The sequence below is a fragment of the Colletotrichum paranaense genome (assembly GCF_030867605.1).
Source record: "Colletotrichum paranaense strain IMI 384185 chromosome Unknown Scaffold_1.1, whole genome shotgun sequence".
NCBI lineage: Eukaryota > Fungi > Ascomycota > Sordariomycetes > Glomerellales > Glomerellaceae > Colletotrichum > Colletotrichum paranaense.
Genome location: NW_026848959.1, coordinates 2395152 through 2418566, shown reverse-complemented (window position 1 = coordinate 2418566; position 23415 = coordinate 2395152). Strand labels below are relative to the sequence as shown.

Below are 23415 nucleotides of genomic sequence, written 5' to 3'. Positions count from 1 at the left end.
GTAGTTGATAGAAGACGCGTCGAAACCTCACGATGATGCAACTTGATCACTGAAATTCGCGCAACCCAATGTGGATTCACCATCAATCCCCACAATTATCAAGCACAATAGCTCAGGGGTAGAGCGCTGGGCTCATAACCCAGAGGTCCCTGGATCGAAACCAGGTTGTGCTATCTTATTTTCTTTTGGTGAGCTTTCAATGTTGAAAGCCGTCGCTCTTTTGCGCCAGTTGGGGATTTGGACTCTGTTGCCATCAATTGGCCTCTGATAGCGTTATTTGGAGTTGGGGTTCCACGGATCCCACGGCTTCTCCAAATGCAAAAGACACTGTTGAGTGCCGCTGTACTCTTTACAACCCCACCAATTGGATCGTCCACATGAGCTGTTCAGACTCTACAACTTGCCTCTTTAAGACGCACCGAGAATGTTCAATACCATTGCAGATTAAAATACGAGATTTTGTGCTGTAGGTGGCTGACAGTTGATGCAGTCCTCTATCACGCTATCTTCGACATATGCAGGCCGCTGCACCCTTGCCGACTCCGGGTCACCTAAGGCTAAATAAAGTCCACCAAAAGTTAAGGTAGATTAAGCTTATGAATGCGGACGAGGTTAAAAGTGCCACACCCGGCAGCTAAAACGAACAACGGGCCCCGGCTTTGTCGGCTACGGCGGGGATGTTGGGCATTGAGAGATACGGATATCAGAGCACATCGACAGCGTCCAGGATGAAGATTAATTTAAGCTCGTCTGCTCACTTTGTTGTAGTGACGTGCTCCAAGACTGTAGCGGCGTGCGCTCGGCCCACTGTGATCTTCGAATACGACCTGCGGCCCCACGACCTTGAGTTCGGCTGTCGGCCGAGGGTGGTATTGTAGTGAAGGTACAAAGTTGCGATTGCTTTTGTCGAGGTGTCTACCCTTTTCATCTCTGAATCTCATTCTGAAGCTCAAGACTGGCCTAGCGTCTCTGAATTCCATCTTGATCCATACTTCTCGGCCGAGTATGACAACTGGAAAAGCAGACAAGATGCGAAAGCGAGGATATCTTTGCCGGCTTGGCAACTATCAAGCAACTCAATTGTTACGGCAAGCATAGGCAAAGATCTCCACGAACCACAATAGGCCGGAAATTTCGCTACCCATTTGGGAAGGTCCCAATTTCTCGTGTTCACTCACGATCCGTAGCCCGTCACTTGCAGGCTCGCACAATCGTTATCCCAGACCCAACTCCACGACATCAACAACAGGAAAAGCAGAAACACTTGTAGAGGATCATTATATATACGCTCATGATGTACCCACTCGTCTCTATTGAAGGAGCTTCCGTCGTTACCGCCGGTCATTCGTTTCATTTCCAGCGTCCACCGCCATCACCATGAGGTTCTCCTCCAACGCCTCCCTTTTGCTAGGGCTTCTCGCCTCTGCATCGCATGCTGTCGTTGCCGCCGACGATACTGCCGCGCCCGCAGCACCCGCGGTCAACGAAGATGCCTTCGTTCAGGGCGCATACATCGTCGAGCTCAACGGCGAACAGGACCCCTCCGCTCTCTACGACGAGCTGCGTTCCGACGGTCTTGCCGTGAAGCCCCGCCTGGACCTCAAGTTCGGCCTCTTCAATGGTGCCTCCTTCAGCGTCGACGACGCCGGCGAGCCCGACATCACCACCGCCAAGATCGCAGATAAGCTCAGTGTCAAGGGCGTCTGGCCGGTCCGCAAGATCAAGATGCCCAAACCCGTGGGCACATCCATCGGCCGCAACGGGACCGCTTCCAGCGCTGCACTCCTGCGCTCCCTCAAGGACAGACGTGACGAGGCCGCCAAGGACACGTACAGCACCCACGTCATGACGCAAGTCGACAAGCTCCGCGAGGCCGGGTTCACGGGCAAGGGCATCAAGGTCGCCATCGTCGACACTGGTGTGGACTACAGACACCCTGCCCTAGGCGGCTGCTTCGGCGAGGGCTGCCACGTCGCGTACGGCTGGGACTTTACGGGGGACAACTACTACGAGAGCTCCGACGCGCCTACTCCTGACGCGGACCCCCTTGATACCTGCCAGGGCCACGGCACGCACGTCGCGGGTATCATCATGGCGCAGGAGAACGAACTCGGGTTCACAGGCGCTGCGCCAGATGTCACGCTCGGCGCGTACAAGGTCAGCGGTTGCGCTGGGTACACGACGAGCGAGATTCTGGTGTCTGCTTTCTACCGCGCCTATGAGGACGGGAGTGATGTCATCTCGTGCTCTGCGGGCGACGATTCGGGTTGGGCGAGCGATGCTGCTGGTGTCGCTGTCTCGCGCATTGCTGAGGCTGGTATTCCCGTCGTCGTTGCGGCTGGTAACTCTGGTAACTTGGGAGTCTGGGCTGTGGCCTCGCCGGCATCGGGAAAGGCTGTTGCTGGCATTGGTTCCGTGGACAACACCATTTTGCCTAACCTCATGAAGCGCGGCACGTTCGTTAACGAGACGGGTGAGTTTGCCTTTGGGTGGGCTGACAGCACCCCTGTCACCACTGCGAACGTGACTCTGCGTCTGTGGATTGCGAGCGCAAATGTCACGGCCTGCAACCCAATCCCGGCAGACATCGACTTGACTGATTCTATCCCCTTGATCTCTATGGACGCAGGGTGCCAGTCCGATGTCCAGGCCGCGAACCTCCTCGCCAGAGGCGCGAAGTATATCCTTTTCTATCCTGCTAGCGAGTCGTAAGTATATCTTTCCGCACACTTGAGATGCCTTTGATAAGGAGGGTGGTGGCTAATGGGAGGTCAGTAGGTTATATCCCCCGTACGTCTACACCGAGGGCATCCTTGGCATCGGAATGGTCATGCCCCGCCAGGCCCAGGAGTGGAAAGCCCACGCCGAAAACGTCACCATCACCATCGGACCGCCCAAGACCTCCGGCCTCTTCGCCGAGCCCATCACAAATGGCCCGACCGCCGGGTACACCAGCCCCTTCTCTAGCTACGGCCCAACTTGGGAACTCGACGTGAAGCCCCAGTTCACCGCCCCCGGCGGAGGCATTCTCTCTACCTGGACTTGGGACCAGGGCGAGTACATGGTCAACCCCGGCACCTCCATGTCTACTCCCTTCGTCGCCGCCGTCTACGCTCTCGTTGGACAGGTCCGTGGTACCCTTGACCAGGAGACCCTACGCTCCGTCATTGCTGCTACTGCTCAGCCGAAGGCCTGGAACGATGGCACCGTTGCTCACGATGACATTCTCGCTCCTGTACCGCAGCAGGGCGCCGGCCTCGTACAGGCTTGGGACGCTGCGCACGCCACTACGATCCTCGGCTCGACGGGCATCTCCTTCAACGATACAGACCACTTCGTCGGCGAGCACACCTTCAGCGTGAAGAACACCGCCGCCGAAGAGGTCACCTACAAGCTCGGCCACGCCAAGTCCGTGACCGTATACACCTTCACCCCGGGCGAAGCCCAGCTTAACGTCGCCCGTGCCCCGCCCCCGACCGTCGACGAGTGGGCGACAATCAACTTCGAGACTGAATACCTGATCGTCCCCGCCGGCGGCAGCGCTGACGTCAAGTTCACCGCCGTGCCTCCCTCCGGCCTGAACGCCACGCTCTTGCCCGTGTACAGCGGATACATAACCCTCGAAGGAAGCAACGGCGAGACCTTGTCCGTGCCATACCTCGGCGTCGGCGGAAGTATGCGTGAAACCCCCGTCCTGGTCCCCGGCCTCGGCCTGAACGGTGTCTACCTCTCCTCCACGGACAACCACTTCCTCATTCCCGTCGCTGCGAACCGCACCTTCACCATCCCGCGCCCCGGATCTACGGGCAGTGCCATCTACCCCAAGATGGTCGTGACCCCGACCGTCGGCACAACCGATCTGCACGTAGAGCTCGTGGCCCTCGGCAGAAGCGGCAACTCTACGCTCAAGGTCACTGATGTGCTCGGGTACCCGACCCTCGGCGCGCTGCCGCAGTCGCCTGTTGCGTATGCGCACAGGTTCGGGTACACTTGGAACTTTGGCGGCTTCTTGGCCGATCGGACTGTTGTGCCCGAGGGTAGCTACGCATTTATTGCACGCGCGTTGAGGATTTTTGGGGATGCGAGCAAGGAGGAGGATTGGGATGTTGTTGAGACTGTGCCGTTCATCTTGAAGTATCTTGCATAAATACATAGCTGCGGGTCTTATCTCGAAAATAATATAATGCAAGCGTAATTGCGTACAGCAGAAGTTCCTTGTCACTAGGGGGCTTCATGACTCCATGTGTTCCTGCACAAAACCAGCGTAATCAAAGATTGCCCGTTTGTAAAACCGCTCCTGGGTGGTCTGGTTATATCCTTGCACGCCGTACTTGTCGTCGTACTGACCCCATTCCCAATTATCGAGATAGGCCCAGCCATACAGCCCCTTGACGTGGACTCCATCGAAATTGATTGCATTCAAAACCTCATTCAAGAAGGGGACGTAAAACTCGGACTGCGCCAGATCACTCCGGATATGGTGTACAGACATGTTGGACGCCTTGAAAGCCGGGAGGCCAAACTCTGCGATGGTGATGCCGCCTTTGGTCGGGTACGTGGCATTCAGGAATCCGAGAATCGCCCGGACATGCTCCGCTGGCACCTATCGATGTTGAGTTAGTTTTATCCTACTACGTTTCGAGATTTCATGACTTACCGCAGGCCTATCAACATCGTCATGGAAGTTTGCCTCCCATCCTCCTCGTGAGGTGGTGGTAACGGTGCACTCTGGGTACAGAGGATGCTTCGCATCAGCAGCACATGCTTCAAAACCACCTTCAGGTTCTGTGTGATATGACGCGGTGTAAATATCAAACGCAAAGAAGTCAGCAGTACCATTGAACAATTCGAGCTCCTCGGCTGTGTACGAAGGAACTCGATCACCAACGGTATCGATCAAAGACTGCGGCACATTCTCGCCCAAGAACAACGGTCGCGCAAAGTACCCAATGGTGAACTCGTTACGTCTGATTGAGGCTGCGACATCTGACGCGTTCCCAGGGTCCAAGGGCAGCGCGAACCCGGTTCCACTAAGGTCAAACTTAATGCTCCAGAGGGCATCGCCCTGGATGATGTCCCGGTACCACCGCACAATCTTGGCGTGGGCCTCGAGAACGAAGCGGCTAGGCTGCCATGCACCGGTGATGGCCGCCTCGACGGTCGGCTCGTTGAAGGTGTACCACGTGCCGACGCGGTCCGAATAGTGCGCGAGAATAGTCTGTGCATAGTATAGGAAACCATCGACGAACTCTGGGTGGTCAAAAGACAAGAAGGAGGTGTTTGACTGAAAGTAGGCCGGGGTATCAAAGTGGTGTAGTGTCACGACGGGCTTCATCCCGTAAGCGAGGACAGTGTCGATCACATCGTTGTAATGGTCGATGCCCTCCTTGTTGATTGGAGATCCGCGGACGCCAAAGGGGACGATACGGGACCAGGAGATGCTGAAGCTGTAGGACTGCACTCCAACGGCGGCAAGCCGGGCGATGTCTTGTTTGTAAAGATAGTAATTCATTGCTGCGATGTCGGGCGGGCCGCCGCCAGCCCGGCCAGAGGAGGAATAGTTTCCTCTGAAGCGATTCTCCCAGATACTCGGGCCACGGCCTTCGTTCTGTATGGCTCCTTCAATCTGTAGGGCTGCGCCGGCGAATCCCCATTGGAAGGTCTTTGGAAATTTGAGGGTCCCATTGAGTGTTGTGTCTGGTGTTGGTGGGAGGGGTAGAGGCGGCGGCTTGATGAGTTCAGTGCTAGGGATCGGGGTTGGTGAGATGGTTGTGGTGAATGGTGGTGAGAGGACGTGAATGGGGGCCCAAAGGGAGGATAGGGCGGCATTGCCGAATGTCACGCCTTGATCTGTCGGAGTCACACCAGGAGCATCCCAAGTTGTGGTAGATCGTGATTCAAGTATGGTGGATAACTCTGAGTAGGGGCGGGCATGTGTGGGCGCGTCCATCGCCGCGGAGACAGGAGTGGCGTACTCTAGAGGTCTGTAGGATGACCATTGATACTCATCTTGGGCAGCGACCTGGACAAGGCAGCTTTTGCGTGGATGTCAGCAATGGGTCACGTCTTTCGGCTGCTGATAACGCAATGAAGGTAACCTACAAAGCCAGAATCGTCATTCGATGGAGGGTGATTGCCTGGATGCTCATGATGACTGTTCTTCTACAGTTCAGAGATCTTACCAGATGGTTCTGAGCCCTATGGCTAAGGAGCCAGGAGCATGGCTTCATAGCAACTATGATGCATGCGGACTTGACTTCACAGTCGGCCTTCAACCTAGATTAGTTCCGGTTGAGCCCGTTGTAGAGCCGAACGGTGAAAAGCCACCACATTCACGTTATAGGTAAAGATGTTTGTTCGTAATGGCATGGCTTCTTCCTGCCAGCCGAGAGTCTCCAGTCAGTCCTTCAACGTGCTGGCAAATCACAACTGACTTGGACCGGTGGCATGTCGGCAGGATTGAGGAGTCAAACACAAGGTGTTGAGGGCCTGCGTCGCTGCTGCATGGGGAAGCAGATCCGTACATCTGGATATTATGGCAGAATACCCTTCCAATTGGTTGCCAACACTGCGATCTCCCCACGGGGAAGTCAAGATATGGTGAAGCGCGGGGTCACGGTAGGCAGATAGCCAAAGTTTTCTCGAGAACTAGACGTGAAGTAGTTTGGAGGCGGGGGATATTCTTGCATAGTTAGGGTGGCATTCGCCAGTTTCATGCGTAAGATGCGTCCAGGGCTTGAGATGTTGGAGTTTTACGCGTATCGAATACGAAGTAACGAATTTGAGCCCGCCATCCGAAGGTTGGTCACATTGGGGTTGATCTATGGTGTGATTTCTTGTGAGCGGCAGTAAAGTATTTCCTGGTTTGACGTCACATTATTCGGGACTGGAGTCAATCTCACGATGTGACTGAGGGAACTTTTTGAGGGAACGCGCGCGGCTGAAGCCCTGAGCACATTTACTTTGTGCACTGGAAACTTGGTATTTCAACGGCAAACACTTCCAACGTGGCATGTCTATGGAGCATGAAGACCTCCCGTCGAAGCCTTGAAGGATTTGAACATTTCCCACGCTTTTTCTTGATTGTGTCGAGTTCCATCAGACACGAATTGATAGGGCTCATCGCGTATGGTCGGGTTTTCGTCGTGAATCTCTACGATTTTGCCGTTGAGACTTGTATCATTTATAATCTGCGATACGCCCTTGATCAGGGTAGACATTGGCGTGACTACCATGTGTTTGTACATTTCTGGATCGGGGATGATATTTGTGACTGACGTCTCATTAGTGATCTGATGATGACATTGTCCCTTGATATTTGTTGAGACTCTTACTTAAGGCTGCTGGTGCCATCGTGTTGATCTGAATCTTGAGATCTTCAAGTATGGGAGCTGTCGACCGTGCGAGACCGATCACGCCAGCCTTCGCAGCTGCGTACATCGGTCCGACTGGGAAAGGATAAAGAGCGGCATCTGACGCAGTGCAGATGATACAGCCACGAGAGCCTTCGGATATTTCGTTCTTGCTGATGTAGTGAATGGCAAGCTTAACAGCTACGAAAGGCGATGTTAGCCTCGAAGTCATGCACAAACTGGAAGAAACTAGCAGCGAAATCCGAACTGGGGTTCACTTACAATATACGACACCATTCAAATCCACGGCTACAACTTTTAGGTTCGGCTCTTGGGGAGCGTCGGGGTGGATAGTTGCAAGGGCGTTCGACATCCCTTCGGCTATACCAGCATTGGCAAAGACAATATCAATCCTGCCAAATGCATCATAGACATCCGAGAATGCCTGAGCCTGTTCCTTCCACGAGGAAACATCGCATTGGTGGAAGGTCACCGTAGATTGAGGATACTCTGAAGCAACGTCAGACGCAATTGACTTGCCAGAAGCTGCGTTGACATCGAAGATGGCGACCTTGCCGCCTTGCGAGGCAAAGTGGCGTACTATGGTAAGGCCGATGCCGCTGGCGCCGCCGGTGACGATGACCGATTTTGGGGTGTTACCAATTGCCATTGTGACTTATGTAGTAGCGTGATGTGAGATATTCGAGTGAAGTTAGTGATAAGACAAGGAAGTCATTGCTGAGGAACCGAGTAGCATAGTATATCAGAAAGTAAATGAACGGAATGCTTTGCTCATACGTTTGTTTGCTTGGTGACTCTTGTACAGTGACACCCTCGTCGGAGTCCAAGATCGCAGTTCATGGATTACAAACGCTGAGCTGAGGTTAAAATATGTGCCAGAAATAAAGCTAGGTTGACAGGCATGGACCACGAAGTTTCCCTGGGATCTCGCTACAGTGGTCCTGTCATTGTGAGACAGGGCCGATGGCACCTTGGGGAAGCCAGTTCTGATGCAGAAAGACACCGTCTCCGGCCCTTGTGAACGCATGGATATGGTATGCCATCGAATTTGAAGACAATATTCAAAGTCGGAGTACAAACCAATCGCAATTTTCAAAGTTCATCTGTTCGGAGACTCCAACGTGTAATATCATTGGGCAGAAGGCGGCTTTGACTTGGGATGCTTTGGCGAATCGGAATAGTAGACCTAGTGTAGTCAAAGAGGATGATCCCGGCTTTTTCGGAGTTGAGTAGACGAAACGCCAGCTCCGAGACATGCACTTTGAACTTACTCCCTCCGAACACGCTCTTCTACTACCACAGAGCAGTATTTGCCGCTGCACACTCAGTAAATTTGTGAGTGACCCCAGTTCAGACATGGGTATTCGATGGAATATTCGATCCAGGCCGCCGGTGTCCACCGGCGTCACCAAACACGGTCCATCGCCGGACCTACCGCCCTGCATCCACTCCGCACGGCAAAATTGCCGAAACAACGGGCAGCCGTCTGCGCCTCCGTGCAAGGCTGGAAGCGCCGACTCAGAGAATACCGCTCATGCTAACCTCAGGAAAGATGTTGCTATTGCTAGATTGTCAGATGTCTACCAAAGGTACATGTATCTATATGGAGTTGGTCTGGCGCTCTCTATGATCAACATCGAAGACCTGGCTCGCCTTTCACTTTGCCTAGAACACGTTAGACACGCCCACTCTTATAGATAATACCCAATACATGGCGCGAGCGCTATAGACTAGTTTTCAACAACAGGCAGAATCTCCACGACATATCACTCAACATGGTTGCAGCCCGCAAAGATGAGCGCATCCCGATTGCGATCGTGGGAATGGGATGTCGTTTCCCAGGTGATGCGACATCGCCGTCCAAATTCTGGGATCTCTTGAAAAATGGAAGAGGTAGGGATTTGGTCATTTTGGGACTAAGTATTGAAAACCTTTGCTAACTCAAGTTAAGACGCCTACTCCCCTAATACAGATAGATGGAACTCGGACGCCTTTCACCACCCCAACAGCAAAGATCGCGTCAATACTTTGGCCACGAAGGGAGGGCACTTCCTGAAGGAGGATCCCTATCTATGGGACGCATCCTTCTTCAACATCACCGCAGCCGAAGCCATGGCTCTCGATCCGAAGCAGCGTATCATGATGGAAGTCGCTTACGAGGCGCTCGAGAACGCCGGCATGCCCCTGCCAAGGGTCGCCGGCTCGCAGACTGCGTGTTACATCGGCTCCTCGACGAGCGACTATAGAGACATGGTCACGAGGGACTTCGCAAACTGGCCCAAGTATTACATCCTCGGCAACTGCGAGGAGATGGTCTCGAATCGTATTTCGCATTTTCTCGACATCCACGGCCCCAGCGCCACCATCCAGACGGCGTGCTCCTCGAGTCTGGTGGCTACGCATTTGGCCTGCCAGAGTCTCCACTCCGGAGAGTCGGAAATGGCCATCGCGGGTGGTGTCGGTTTGACGCTCACCCCCGACGGCAACATTCAGCTGGCCAACTTGACGTTCCTCAACCCCAAGGGCCACTCTCGGTCGTTTGATGCAGATGCTGGTGGCTATGGTCGCGGTGAAGGTGCTGGCGCCCTCATCCTCAAGCGGCTGGACAAGGCGCTTGCTGATGGAGATCCTATCCGTGCTGTCATCCGGGCCACGGGCGCCAACTCGGACGGGTGGACACAAGGTGTGACGCTGCCTTCTGGCGAGGCACAAGCAGCGCTCATCAGATATGTCTACGAATCTAATGGTCTCGACTACTCTGCGACTCAATATGTAGAGGCTCACGTAAGTCACCTTCAAGGTCCTGTGATTGAGCTTAAGTAATCCACATCATATTAACATTACAATTGTCTTGCAGGGCACGGGGACAAAGGCTGGAGATCCCCTGGAAGCAGGAGCTATCTCGAGAACCATCGGATCAGGTGCGACGAAGTCACGAAAGCTCTGGATGGGAAGTCTTAAGCCAAATGTAAGGATTTCGAAGTTACTGGTCACTGTATCAATGGAAGACTAACTCCAAGCTCCTAGATCGGTCACTTAGAAGCTGCCGCTGGTGTAGCGGGAATCATCAAGGGCGTCCTGGCCATGGAGAACGGAATGATACCCCCCAACGTCTACTTCAACAAGCCCAACCCCGCAATCCCATTCGATGAATGGAACATGGCCGTACCGACAAAGCTGACACCTTGGCCTGTCTGCAAGACCAAGCGGATGAGTGTCAGTGGCTTTGGCATGGGCGGCACAAACGGCCATGTAGTGTTGGAGTCTTTCAACTCGGACCAGTGGAAGTCACTGCTTCCCGCCAACGGTGTCGCCCACGAGACTCCGAACGTCAAGAAGAGACTATTTGTCTTCAGCAGTCACGACCAAGCTGGGTTCAAACGCATCGGCGATAAGTTGGTCGAGCACATGGACACCCTTGGCCCCGCTGCTTCGAGCCCAGAGTATCTCGCCAAGCTGGCACACACCCTCTCTGTCGCCAGATCGGGCTTGACTTGGAGATGGAGCTGTTCGGCTGAAAATGCCGCTGAGCTCCGTCACAAGCTTTCAACCACGGCTGGCGACAAGACTACGAGAACCCCGGACAGCAAGCCGAGGATTGGATTCGTCTTCACGGGTCAGGGAGCGCAGTGGGCCGGTATGGGTGTCGAGATGCTCAAGTCCCACCCGGTCTTTAAGGATTCCGTTGCGCGGTCTGCAGCCCTTCTCAAGTCCATGGGTTGCGACTGGGACCCTGTCGAAGAACTGACGAGGTCAAAGCAAGAATCTCGTCTTAAGGCGCCCATGATCAGCCAGCCCATCTGTACTGTTTTGCAGATTGCCCTGGTTGACGAGCTGCGCTCTTGGGGCGTAACGCCCAAGAAAGTTGCCGGCCACTCAAGTGGAGAGATTGCAGCGGCGTACTGCGCCGGGGCGCTCACGCATCGTGATGCCATTGCCATCGCTTACTTCAGGGGCAAGGCTTCCTCCTGCGTGGTCGGCCTCAAGGGCGGCATGATGGCTGTCGGCTGCTCCTATGATCAAGCACGATCACTGCTCGCGCAGCACGGGGAGTACCTCGGCGGTGTCGCGACAGTGGCCTGTGTGAACTCTCCGAATAGCGTCACCATTTCGGGTGACTCAGCCGCTCTCGAGAGACTGCGAGCCATCACCGAGAAGGAGAGCATGTTTGCTCGCATGCTTCAAGTCGATGTCGCCTACCATTCTAGCCACATGCAGGGTGCTGCAGCAGAATATGCCGCTTCTATCGCAGACGTTGAGCCGAACAGCTCGGAGGAAGACGAAAACAAGCGTGTGACCATGGTCTCGAGTGTCACTGGTAGTGAAGCTGCCCCTGAGTTGCTTGGGGGCTACTACTGGGTGCGCAACCTGGTATCTCCCGTTCTCTTTGAGCAAGCAATCAAGGAGATGGTCTCTCCAGCAGCAGAAGCAGATGGAAAGGCTCTTGACCTATTGATCGAACTTGGTCCTCACAGCGCTCTCGGTGGCCCTATCGAGCAGATATTGTCCCACCACGGGATCAGCGATGTCAGCTACAAGTCCGTTCTCACCAGACTTCAAAGCGCCGTCGACACGAGTTTGCAGCTGGCTTCCGAGCTTTTCGCTGAAGGTGTCTCTCTGGAACTCCAGAAGGTTAATGGAGATTCTCACTGCCAGCTTCTCACCAACTTGCCGCCGTATCCCTGGAATCACTCGAAGGTTTTCCGCTGCGACTCGCGCATTGCAAAGGAACTTTTGGCACAGAAGTTCCCCACTCGAAGTCTGCTGGGAGCGCCTGTACCCATGATGGATGAGACGCAGAAGGTATGGCGCAGTTTCCTTCGACTTGAAGACGAGCCTTGGCTTCGTGGGCACATGGTCGGCAGCACCGTGCTTCTCCCTGGTGCTGGCATGACCAGTATCATTCTTGAAGCTAGTCAACAGCTTGTTGCACCGGGAAAGACTGCTCGAGCTTTCCGTCTACGCGATGTGTCTCTCTTCGCTGCCATGGCTCTCCCGGAAGGAGTTGCAACAGAAGTCATTGTTCACATGAGGCCCTACCTCCAGTCCACGCTTGGATCAACCCCTGCAGCATGGTGGGAGTTTACCATGTCTTCATGCGTCGGAGGTGACCAGCTGAGGGACAACTGCCGTGGGCTGATGACCATCGATTACCATGAAGACACAACTCCGCAGATGGCAGAGGAGGATGCTATTATCGCATCCTCGAGAGTAGCGGAATATCATCGTGTTCACAAGGAGTCGAATCTCGAGTACGCCAAAGAGAACTTCTACAACCACATGAACAGTGCCTCTTGGAAGTATGGAGAAGCTTTCCAGGGCATTGAGGGATGCCATGTCGGCGACGGTCAGAGCACATTCAATATCAGAGTGACCGATATCGGGGAGACCTACAGTAAGGGGCAAATTGAGCGACCTTTTCTCATTCACGCTGGTACCTTGGATGCAGTCTTCCAAAGTTGGCTGAGCAGCACGTGGATAGGTGATAAGGACGGAGGCTTCGACTTCACGAGACCCTTCGTGCCTGTTCACTTTACCGAGCTCGAAATTTCTGCTGATATTCCTGGCGACGTGGGCTACGTCATGTCTGGGCTCTGTCTTTCGGAGCGATATGGCTTTACGGACTTGTCTGCGGATATGTTCATGTTCGACAAGGATGTTTCCAAGCCTTACCTCGTGGTGAAGGACTTCCGAGTCGCTGAGCTGAACATGGATGATGGCGGAGGTCGCGAAGATAATGAGGTTGATCCGACCGACATCACGTCAGAAGTTCGCTGGAACTATGCTTTGGATGTTATGGAGCCACAGGAAATCAGCCGAGTGGTCTCCGCCATCAAACCCAAGGATAGAATGGCTGAGGTATGCTTGTAACCCATGCCGGAGACTTCATCTGGGGTGCTAACACTGACAATACAGATCATTCGGATCGCACTTCACTTGAACCCGGCAGCTACGCTCCTACAGCTCGTCCCGGACCACGATGCCGCGCGCAACTCAGTCATCGCTAGCCTACCTGGGGACATCGTACGCTCTAGCCAAGTTCGCTATGCGGTCATCAACGCCGCCAAGAGCCCGTCAACCGACAAGACAGCCTTCGTCGGCGAGGTACTTGAACTCGACGCAGTAGGGAGCCCTTTGCCGGAGAATATTCCGAAGGCCGATCTCTTGATCATCTCCAGCGATGTGGAAAAGGTTGATAAGCGCGACCAGTTCCTTGAACGGGTTCTCAACCTCACCAAGCCAGAGGCAACGGTTCTCATTGCTGCCAAACAACAGCCCACCCCTGGAGGACTGGAAGCTAGAGGCTATGATTTTGTCTTTGGAGTTGAGGGAGATGAGCGCCTTGCGCTGTACTGGGGTGCTAGGAACGCGAATGCGAAGCCCGCGGCCAACGGCACGCCTGCTCGGCATGCAGTAATCATGGAGCCGACGACTATGTCCAATGAGTCTCGGCAATTCTCCAAGTCTCTTCAGGAATCTCTTATCGCTCAAAATTACGCGGTGTCAACGAGGACCTTGACCGACGAGCCGAAGTCTGATGTTGCAGAAAGCGAAGTTCTCATTTCTCTGTTGGAACTTGAAAAGCCGCTACTCGACGACCTGTCGGAAAAGGAGTACCAAGTTGTGAAGGCTCTATCTCTAGCATACCAGCGTCTTCTTTGGATCACCTGTGGAGACAACCCATCATTCGGCGTGATTGATGGTTTGTCACGCTGTGTTGAGAGCGAGATTGCAGGCACTCGGTTCCAGGTTCTGCATCTGAGTCAAGAGACGGGCCTGCAACATGGCCCGGCACTGGCATCTCGCATCTTGTCTTCGGAAACCACAAAAGATGATGAGTTCCATGAACGCGATGGTGTCTTGCAGGTGACCCGTATCTATCGGAGCTTAACGGAGAATGACTCCATCAAGCATCACTTGCACGATTCGACCCGGGTCACATCTGTTGGCGCCGACGAGGACCTGAGGCTTTCGATTGAGAGACCCGGTCTGTTGGACACACTGCAGTTTATTGAGGACGACCGACTGAATGTCCCTCTTGAAGACCACGAAGTGGAAATCAAGGTAAAAGCCACGGGCATCAACTTCCGAGACATCATGGCTACTATGGGACTCATTCCCATGTCTGTCTTGGGACAGGAAGGCAGCGGTGTCGTTGTCAAGACTGGAAGTGAAGCAAGCCGCTTCAAACCCGGTGACCGCGTGAGCTTCTTGGGCGTCGGCACACACGCTACGAAGATCCGGGTTGACCATCGCATTGTTGCTCATATTCCCGACACCATGTCCTTCGAGGAGGCCGCTGCATTGCCTGTCGTCCATACCACTGCGTACCATGCCCTTGTCAACCTCGCAAAGCTTACCAAGGGCAAGTCGGTTCTGATCCACGCTGCCGCAGGTGGTGTAGGCCAAGCGGCTGTCCAGATTGCTCTTCACCTGGGTTTGGTCGTCTATGTCACCGTTGGCTCCGAAGACAAGCGGAAGCTAGTGGTCAACACGTATGGCATTCCCGAGAAGCACATTTTCAATTCTCGCGATGCCAGCTTCGCAAAGAGCGTGATGCGCGTCACGAATGGTCGCGGTGTTGACTGCGTTCTCAACTCACTCTCAGGAGAGCTTCTTCGGACATCGTGGGAGTGTCTGGCCACCTTCGGCACTTTTGTCGAGATTGGTCTCCGCGACATTCTCGACAACACTCGGCTTGACATGAGACCATTCGGGAAGAGCACAACATTCACATTCTTCAACCAGTTCACACTTTACGAGGAGGACCCCGCTGCGCTAGGACAGATCCTCGATGAAGCCTTCAAGTTGGTCCATATGGGTACGCTTCGTGCTCCGAGCCCCCTGACGGTGCATTCCATGGGTCAAGTGGGAGACGCCTTCCGCACCATCCAGCAAGGAAAGCACCGCGGCAAGATGGTTATGGCATTCACGGATAACGCAGAGGCGCCAATCCTGCGCAAGGCTAAGAACTCCCTCAAGCTCAACGCTGATGTCACTTACCTTCTTGTTGGTGGCCTAGGTGGTCTGGGCCGCAGTCTGGCGCGGCAATTCATCGCCTGTGGCGCTCGTAATCTTGCCTTCCTCTCAAGATCTGGAGACGGCTCCCCAGATGCCAAGGCTCTGATCAAAGAGCTATCCAACATGGGCGCCAACGTCAAGGCCTACCGCGGTGATGTGTCGGACCCTGCTTCCTTCCAGGCTGCTCTGGATCAATGCGAACGAGAGCTTCCGCCCGTCAAGGGTGTGGTCCAGATGGCTATGGCTCTTCGCGACATCGTCTTCGAGAAGATGTCTTACGACTGGTGGAAGACTGGGTTGAGACCCAAGGTGCAAGGTACATGGAACCTTCACGAGTACTTCAACCATGAACGCCCCCTAGAGTTCTTCATCATCTGCTCGTCCATTTCGGGTATGTACGGCTACCCTAGTCAGGCACAGTACTCCGCCGGCAACACATACCAAGACACTTTGGCGCACTACCGCCGTTCACAGGGGCTCAAGGCCGTGTCGGTCAACCTGGGTATCATGCGTGACGTTGGTGTGCTGGCAGAGCAAGGTGCGACGGGCAACTTCTTGCTGTGGGAGGAGACCCTGGGCATCCGAGAGCCAGCGTTTCATGCCCTCTTCAAGGGCCTCATCAATCGGCAGAAGAGCGAAAACCCGGCCTCATGGCCGCCAGCTCAAGTGACAACCGGCTTGGGCACTGCAGACATCATGGCAGCACACGGCCTCGATCAGCCGGGATACTTCAGCATCCCGCGTTTCGGACCTCTCGCAGTGACGAGCTTAGCGACAAGTGCTTCGGGTGCTGGAAAGTCAGACACCGTTTCTCTTTCTTCACGCTTATCTGAGGCGAGTAGCAAGCAGCAGGCGTTGGATATTATCACAGAGGCTCTGGTAAAGAAGGTGGCCGACATTTTGCAGATGCCCGTGTCGGAAGTTGATCCGGGCCGGCCTATGTACCGCTATGGTGTTGATTCTTTGGTTGCGCTCGAGGTCAGAAACTGGATCACTAGGGAGATGAAGGCAACTGTGGCTCTTCTGGAGGTCTTGGCTGCGGTTCCCATGGAGGTCTTTGCAGCTAGGATAGCCGACAAGAGCAAGTTGGTGGCGTTTGAGTGATAATTTCGTATGGGCACGGGACTGGGGCCGGCGTTCAAAGGATGACAAGGGGTTTTGAAAATTCTTTCGGATTGGCGTTTAGTTTGCACTCGGGCTGGAGGTTGTTTTCATAGACTTTCATAGATCATCTGGAAAATTGTGTTCAAGCAATGATTAATTACCCTGGCACCTGGGTCACTCCAGCCCGTCAGCTCTGTCAGGTTTTTGCGCATCTCTGTTCAGCCCAGCTATGTTGTCAAAGTTCCACGAGGCATAGGTACTGATTAGAGTAAGGTGATGCCCACACCGACACAAAGCGATGTATCTGTTCAGTTCTAGTTTGATTCGATGACCTTGGTACTCAATCAACTCGTAAAAGCCCATCTGGAGATGTTTTTGCGTCGTGGCTATTTGGTGCTGGACAACGAAGCGCTGGTAAGGACAGACACCTTGGCCTGGAATTGATTGACCTAGAGTACCTTGACAGTACCGCCATTTGCGCAGATCACGCTCCCACTGACCCATCGACTCTTCTCAGATGACAGAAAGCCTACGATTTCAGCTATGTCATCGACTCTCCCCAACCTCTTTTCCACACTGCATGCGGTTTTCTTTGCCTCAAGGAACTGACGGATCTCAGGGGTGTCCGGCATTTGTGAGGCCAATTCGGTTTGCGTAACTGATGGAAGATGGTCAGGTTTCGAGAATGCTTTTGGCAATTTTCGGTTCAAGGTGACTGCGAAAAACTTACTGCCAACAGCAACTGAGTTCACTGTAGTCCTCTCCATCCCAGGCCTCGTCCCGCAAGCGTCAGCCCACACGCGAGTCATCGATTCAATAGCGCTCTTGCAACCGCTGTAAACCACTGTAGTCCCGATGTATCAGAACCAAAACATCAGATGCAAGTAGGCTAGGAAGTAGGAGTAGAAAGAAGCAACGCTACGTACGAGCAACTGGGGAAGGATCTCGGCCTCCTTCGGAAGAGATGTTGATGATTCGGCTTTCCGGCCGGAAGTACGGGAGAAGTGCTTGCACGAGAAATACAGGTGCTTCAATATTGGCCGTAAGTAAGCGATCAATGTGGTCCTGGGTGATCGTGCCCACTGGCGCGACCTCCACGACCGCTGCGTTTTGCACAAGTATGTTCAAACTCCCATACTCTTTGACGGCATTGACGATGGCACTGCAGTACTCTCGAGGCTCCAGTAAAGGCGCAACCACGCCTTTAATCTGTGGTACAGAACTCTTGTTGGAATTTCTGTACAGGGAGTCTATCTCGGCTCTCAAATCATCGATTTTGCCCAAGGACGATAGCACAGAGCATGTTCCGATGATATTCGCCCCACGGCTTGCGAGGTGAACGGCGATGCCTCGTCCAATGCCGCGCGAAGCACCACTGGGACACAAGCCGTACATTAGCAGAAGCCACAGAAGGAAAATGACCTGACGATTCAACGATAAGGGAAAATGAAGAAACCTACGTCACAATTGCCACTTTGCCGACGAGGTCTTGCTCTGAGACCTTGACATTTGCATGGTCATGCTCCATGTTGCTCATGATTTAGTGGTTGTTAATGTTTGATGAAGACCGAACCGGTGATGGTCATGATCGCAGTACCTTATGCTCAAATATGGGCTTCGTCAAGTGCGACAGCGATCAGTCAACCTTCCACGCAGTGGATGGGCAACTACCGCTGTTACCTTACTACTTCCCTAGCTCTTACAATGGCCAGCGTTGAACGCTGAGATGCTCCGAGACTGTCCGGTTTAGCAGCAAAGGCCCAGTGCTGGTTCCGAAACGCCCTCCGGTGCTTAGACCAACTGATCCAAGTTCCACAGCGAATGCCAAGTGACAGCTCTTCAGATCATTGTCAAAATCAAGGGTTTGAACCTCAACTAAGCATTCACATCGAATAGCCGGTTCAACATTCGTAAACTAGACTCTCATCTGCTGTTTGAAAGCTTCCATATCCAACAATGTGATACTTGTGTGCATTTTCCCCTCGTCGAACCAAACAAATACATGCTCCGTAAACTTGACTCTTTTACCCGTTGGCTCTATTCCATTCCAAGCCTTAACTGGTGTCCACTCAAATACCACTCTGGCTGCAAGTTGCTGTTTCTCCTCGTCAACAATAAGCTTCTCGAGCGTGTTCTTGCAATCCGCCATGACATCATGACACTCTTCCATGGCCCCTCTGTACTGTTCACGGGTTACAGAATGCTCATTGAACGTAATGTGGTCATGGGTGAATTTCGACAGGTTCTCTTCCATGGTCCTGGTGGAGACGCAGTTGAAGTATGCGCGGTACGCCTCGGTGAGACAGAACCCTGGAGGGGAAGCTCTAGCGCTCCAGCTTGGGGGCCGGACCGCCTGCGATTCGCTGTTGCGTAACGCATCGACATCGTCTATAATCATGATGTTGGAGATAGTGGTGCCCTGAACTTGACAGAAAACGTGTCGCCGGAATTCGATTACCGCAGTGGCGGTTGAAGCAGGAAAGACGCTTTTGGGCGATATCCGCACGAGGAGAATCGCAGCCAAGTCTCCTGTAAAAGCGTCGCCAATTTGGTGGAGGATGGTGATGTTCACGTCACTTGACACTTCTAGGTGCTCGAAGCCGGCTGGCAAATTCAAAAGCTGAGAGGATGAGTGTCCAGGAGACGAGAACTTCGCCATGTTCTCGCCGGGAAGTCGGCGGTTGAGGCGCTCTGCATACTCTTGGAAGATGGATTCGATGTCCGCCATTTTTTTGTTTCTTTAGGATGGTTATTCTGAGAGGATTCTTGACAGACACAAAGAGAAGTATGCACTTCACGAAGTACAAACTGAGGCAAATTTCTGGGTGCTAAAACTTGAACGAAGAAATCAGCCTTCACAATTCCAGACTCTACTAAATCGTCAATCTCCAGAAAAAACAAGAGCGCTCAGAAACTGAAGGTGAACTCTGGTTGTTCTGGATCCATTTGACCTCCGCTCCTAGGTTCGACCTTGCAAGATATGCCCGGAGCTTTCGGAGGTCATGGTGGGAGCATGGGCCTCAGAGGCAGTTCGGACCTGGCTCCATCCTCCAGCGGTCGTAGGCTCATTCCGACTCGTCCCGTCTGCTGTCCGAGTGCTCTTCTCTGCGGTTGCTCGCCGATTGCTTAGGGTACGCCTCGGAGTCGTCGAACTTTTTTCGAAACAGTCTTGAGGTACACCCTACAATGTCTCCAGTGGAAGTCTGACCAAAATCCAAGCAGCGAGGAGTCAAGCCTAGGAACAGACCACCTCTATGTGGAATGAGTCGGCGTGGTCACAGATGGGCTCAGCACTGATACAAATGCTCGAACTCGAGATTAGTATCTCAGGACCCGTCACCTGAAAGATTCCACTCTCATCAATTTCGGGAAACCAATATGCTCTACGCCCTGCCGCAAGACCTTCATTTCATAGACGGTCCACGAATTGCCAGTTTTCAAGCATTAGAAAAAATGTCACAAAACTCAACTCAGACTCAAACAAAAAAGCTGGACACAGCAAAAGGTGCAGATGCATACAATCCAAGCAACCTGAAAACCTACGACACTCTCGTCTTTGGTGTCGTTTCACCTTACGGTTGGAATTGCTCAGCCGAGAAACTCATCTCTTTCTTCAACCGCAATATAGCTCGCGCCGCAGAGCCGTACAAGTCCAACCCGGGCGGTCCCCCACCCACTCGAATCCTCGACATTGGCGTTGGCACAGGATACTTCCCCGCAAGAGCTCCTTTGCCTAAATGGACCGAGTACGTTCTTGTCGACCTCAACGAGACGTGCCTGGACGTTACTCTACCCGTCATTGAAAGGGCACATCCGGAGGTCGGCACCAACGCTACGAAGGTCGTTGGTGACTTCCTGGCTCAAGGTGACGAGCTGAAAAGTTTGTTTGCGAAGGGAAATAGTTTGCCGGAAGGCGGTTTTGATGCTATATCTCTCATGTTCTTGCTGCATTGCCTGCCTGGCCCACCGGCACGCAAGGCGGAGGCTTTGGGACGCATGGGTCGCTTGTTGAGGCCTGGAGGGGTCGTGTTCGGGGCTACTATTTTGGGCAAAGGTGTGAACCGTAATCCGCTGGCGCACTTTGTATTGTGGTTGAACAACTATTTGGGGGTCTTTGATAATCATGAGGACGATGCAGTGGGTATCTTGGTGCCTCTCCAGAAGATGTTCAATGAGGTACGATATGAGGTAGTCGGGTGTATGCTTCTTTTCGAAGCCAGCGATCCTCGCTATAATTAGAGAGCATACTAGAAGAAATCGAGACCAGACACAACTTTGAAGTTAACTCATGTCCTAGCAGATGAAGTAAGGTGCATAAGAAGAACTACTTCTTGTGCATCTATCTCTTGTTGTATCATGCTTTCAGGTTGAGTTGTGTAAAATATCAATCCACGGTGTCGCCTCTCTTCATCTCGCATGAACTTGTACAATCAAATAATTTGCGCTCTTCAGACAGTGACATGGCATCTCTGCCTGAACTTCGAAGAAGGAATATGTTCACAGGCAATATCCCAAGAACAAGTGTACTCTGTCTGATTGACTTAGACACTCTATCAAAGTTTTGATCAACACTCTGCCAAGTGACTCTAACCGCAATTCGATTTTAGAGCAAGAGTGTTAGAAATAAAACTCCCCTCCTAAATGAGTATTTAGCGTGCAAACATGTAAGCCAAGTCAAACCCCAACAAATACCCCAGAAATCAAGGCACCGCCAGCGAATCCAATGCCCATAGCCCATGATGCTCGAAGACCTTCTGTGTACGCTGCAATTATTTGAGGAGCAATGTCCGCGGAGAAGAGTTTTTTCAGATCCGTAGATCCTGCGGCCAAGATCTGGGCAACGGTGAGACTGGGGACGTTTCGCACAGCATTCTGCAACATGACGTTGTTGAAGAGGTTCTGAGTTGCTGATACCGCAAGTGCACCACTGAGAAGTTGGAAAACTGTGAGTATCCGTATATCAGTACAATACTTTTTGATACTTATAGCAAGTTGAATGTTGACCCCAGAGAAGACTTACGGAGGACAATACTTGTGGCCTGGGGCACGTCTTGCACATCGACCGTAGCCTGGACAGCTAGGACTGGAACTTGGGTTCCTAAGCCATAGCCAAAGGCTACTATGAGCTGGTATAGTAGGTACTGAGCTGGTGTAGAGTCCGGGCCAAGGGTGAGGATCAGTGTAGAGCCTAGAACCGTAAGAGCACCAGAGAGAACACAATATAGCCGGTCATTCCGATATTTGGAGTACGCCACACTGGATAATAGTGTGAGGAATGCTACGATGTAGATGTTAGACGTCATACAAGAAGAATGAATCAAAGGCAATATGACTCACCTCCACCAATTAACAGGGGAAGAACGTTGACACCACTCTGTGCGGGAGTAAACCCTTTGGTTGCCTGGAAGTAGACAGGCAGATTATACTGGATTGAGTACGCAACCGAGCTAAGCCTACGAAGGTGTCAAAAGAAAGTCCCAAGTATATATAGAGCTGGTGGTCCACTTACATGAATGCGAAAACGCAAAGGAAGCCGATCTTCATATTGGTCAAGAACCTTGCTTGCAAAAGAGCGTCCTCTTTCATAAAGTACTGCTCAAACCCGAAGAGCATGGCAATAGTGATCGATCCCATTAGCGTACCGACGACGAAGCCAGAGTCCCACTCGTGTTTGATGCCTCCGGACTCCATTGCGGTGACAAATAGAGCGATGATACCGGTGATAAGAACGACACCCATCAGGTCCATCTGACGCACAATGCTCTTCCATGGTGCCCTAACGGTTTTGACAGTATTTGGAATCTTGAAGAAAAACAGAACAATAATTCCGGCGAGAACGGAAAAGGGTATGTTGATCCAAAAGCTACGACGTGCAATTGTCAGCTCTCCTCTCTTTTGTGCACTTTATACGCTGATTGGACTTACCACCACCTCCATGAGAACTTTTCTGTGAGGAAGCCGCCGATGATAGGCCCAAGGGAACTCGCACCGGTAAAGATGGCACCGAATGCGCCTAGATAGATTGGCGTCTTGCTGCGAGGCGTGACGAGCGCCAGGATTACATAGACGCCGCCAGTTAAACCAGCAGCCCCAATGCCCTGAACCGCACGCCCGGCAATTAGGAAGGCACTGTTGGGGGCAATGGCACAAAGTACACTCCCAACGGCGAAGATGATGAGCGCTGCCAGGAAGATCCACTTCGGAATGAAGAACTTGTACAGCTTGCCCCATGGCACTTGAAAACTCGCAATCGTCATCAAATATGCAGAGCCATACCAGCCGGCATCTGCGAGGGCTTTGAATTCGGTGGTAATGACGGGGATAGCAGTGGCAACGATGGTGGCATCGAGAGCGAACTAGCTCATTGAGTAAAACTATTAGCTGGAGAAGTCTTCACCTTGCCATGATTCAAGAATCTTTGTCAGTTGCGACTGTTGCTTGTTGGGATTTTACCTCAAAAAGACCCAGTGCCAGTGCAAGTATGATTAGCACTAGTGTAATGCCCTCAGGGTATTTGCCTTCATCTTCATCAGGCTTAATAGGGTCCGTAAGCCTTTGTCCATCGTCAATATTGAACTGCAAACGATCCGAGAGTGTGTTATTTCCGGTGGAAATACGCCTCAAATAAGGCTCTGTGTTGTCATCCAGATCTTGGACGAACCAAGAATCCACCTTCGTAGATTGACTCTTTGCGGCGTCCATCTTGCAGGTTTGGACTCTGTTCGTGAAAGGTGTACAATGGTATGTTGATTCAACTGTTTACTCTGGCACCAGGCGAGCGTAAAATGCGTTCTCAGTTTTCAAGGCTTGAGCAAGGATTAAGATCTACAGACTGGAGATCGGTATGATCCAACAACCCATGCCAATGTACATGGCGAGCATCACAAGTGATCCAAATTCAGCACCTGCCACAACT

At 52.8% G+C, this 23415-nt stretch overlaps 8 protein-coding genes across 8 annotated transcripts; 3 read left to right on the top strand and 5 right to left on the bottom strand.

The window, feature by feature from the left end:
- Positions 1 to 1377: 1377 nt before the first annotated feature.
- Positions 1378 to 4147, top strand: CPAR01_00880 (subtilisin Carlsberg; the record flags this gene model as incomplete). The annotated part of the gene is made up of 2 exons (XM_060485170.1): positions 1378 to 2708; positions 2776 to 4147. The coding sequence occupies 2 exons, from the start codon at positions 1378 to 1380 to the stop codon at positions 4145 to 4147; spliced, it is 2703 nt and encodes a 900-aa protein (XP_060356027.1).
- Positions 4148 to 4231: 84 nt separating this feature from the next.
- CPAR01_00879 (beta-glucosidase A) lies at positions 4232 to 6149 on the bottom strand (the record flags this gene model as incomplete). Its single annotated transcript, XM_060485169.1, has 3 exons — positions 4232 to 4603; positions 4658 to 6035; positions 6103 to 6149. 3 exons carry the CDS (start codon positions 6147 to 6149, stop codon positions 4232 to 4234), a joined length of 1797 nt encoding a protein of 598 aa, XP_060356026.1.
- An 867-nt stretch (positions 6150 to 7016) lies between these two features.
- Positions 7017 to 8022, bottom strand: CPAR01_00878 (uncharacterized protein; the record flags this gene model as incomplete). Its single annotated transcript, XM_060485168.1, has 3 exons — positions 7017 to 7273; positions 7335 to 7553; positions 7635 to 8022. 3 exons carry the CDS (start codon positions 8020 to 8022, stop codon positions 7017 to 7019), a joined length of 864 nt encoding a protein of 287 aa, XP_060356025.1.
- A 1126-nt stretch (positions 8023 to 9148) lies between these two features.
- CPAR01_00877 (uncharacterized protein) lies at positions 9149 to 16499 on the top strand (the record flags this gene model as incomplete). The annotated part of the gene is made up of 5 exons (XM_060485167.1): positions 9149 to 9266; positions 9325 to 10157; positions 10231 to 10341; positions 10401 to 13232; positions 13290 to 16499. The coding sequence occupies 5 exons, from the start codon at positions 9149 to 9151 to the stop codon at positions 16497 to 16499; spliced, it is 7104 nt and encodes a 2367-aa protein (XP_060356024.1).
- Positions 16500 to 16948: 449 nt separating this feature from the next.
- On the bottom strand, positions 16949 to 18027 carry CPAR01_00876 (3-oxoacyl-(acyl-carrier-protein) reductase; the record flags this gene model as incomplete). Its single annotated transcript, XM_060485166.1, has 3 exons — positions 16949 to 17343; positions 17426 to 17874; positions 17960 to 18027. The coding sequence occupies 3 exons, from the start codon at positions 18025 to 18027 to the stop codon at positions 16949 to 16951; spliced, it is 912 nt and encodes a 303-aa protein (XP_060356023.1).
- A 387-nt stretch (positions 18028 to 18414) lies between these two features.
- CPAR01_00875 (uncharacterized protein) lies at positions 18415 to 19227 on the bottom strand (the record flags this gene model as incomplete). Its single annotated transcript, XM_060485165.1, has 1 exon — positions 18415 to 19227. The coding sequence occupies one exon, from the start codon at positions 19225 to 19227 to the stop codon at positions 18415 to 18417; it is 813 nt and encodes a 270-aa protein (XP_060356022.1).
- A 725-nt stretch (positions 19228 to 19952) lies between these two features.
- Positions 19953 to 20738, top strand: CPAR01_00874 (methyltransferase; the record flags this gene model as incomplete). The annotated part of the gene is made up of 1 exon (XM_060485164.1): positions 19953 to 20738. One exon carries the CDS (start codon positions 19953 to 19955, stop codon positions 20736 to 20738), a length of 786 nt encoding a protein of 261 aa, XP_060356021.1.
- A 435-nt stretch (positions 20739 to 21173) lies between these two features.
- On the bottom strand, positions 21174 to 23201 carry CPAR01_00873 (GliA; the record flags this gene model as incomplete). Its single annotated transcript, XM_060485163.1, has 6 exons — positions 21174 to 21442; positions 21520 to 21777; positions 21837 to 21952; positions 22009 to 22362; positions 22425 to 22855; positions 22953 to 23201. The coding sequence occupies 6 exons, from the start codon at positions 23199 to 23201 to the stop codon at positions 21174 to 21176; spliced, it is 1677 nt and encodes a 558-aa protein (XP_060356020.1).
- Positions 23202 to 23415: the final 214 nt, after the last annotated feature.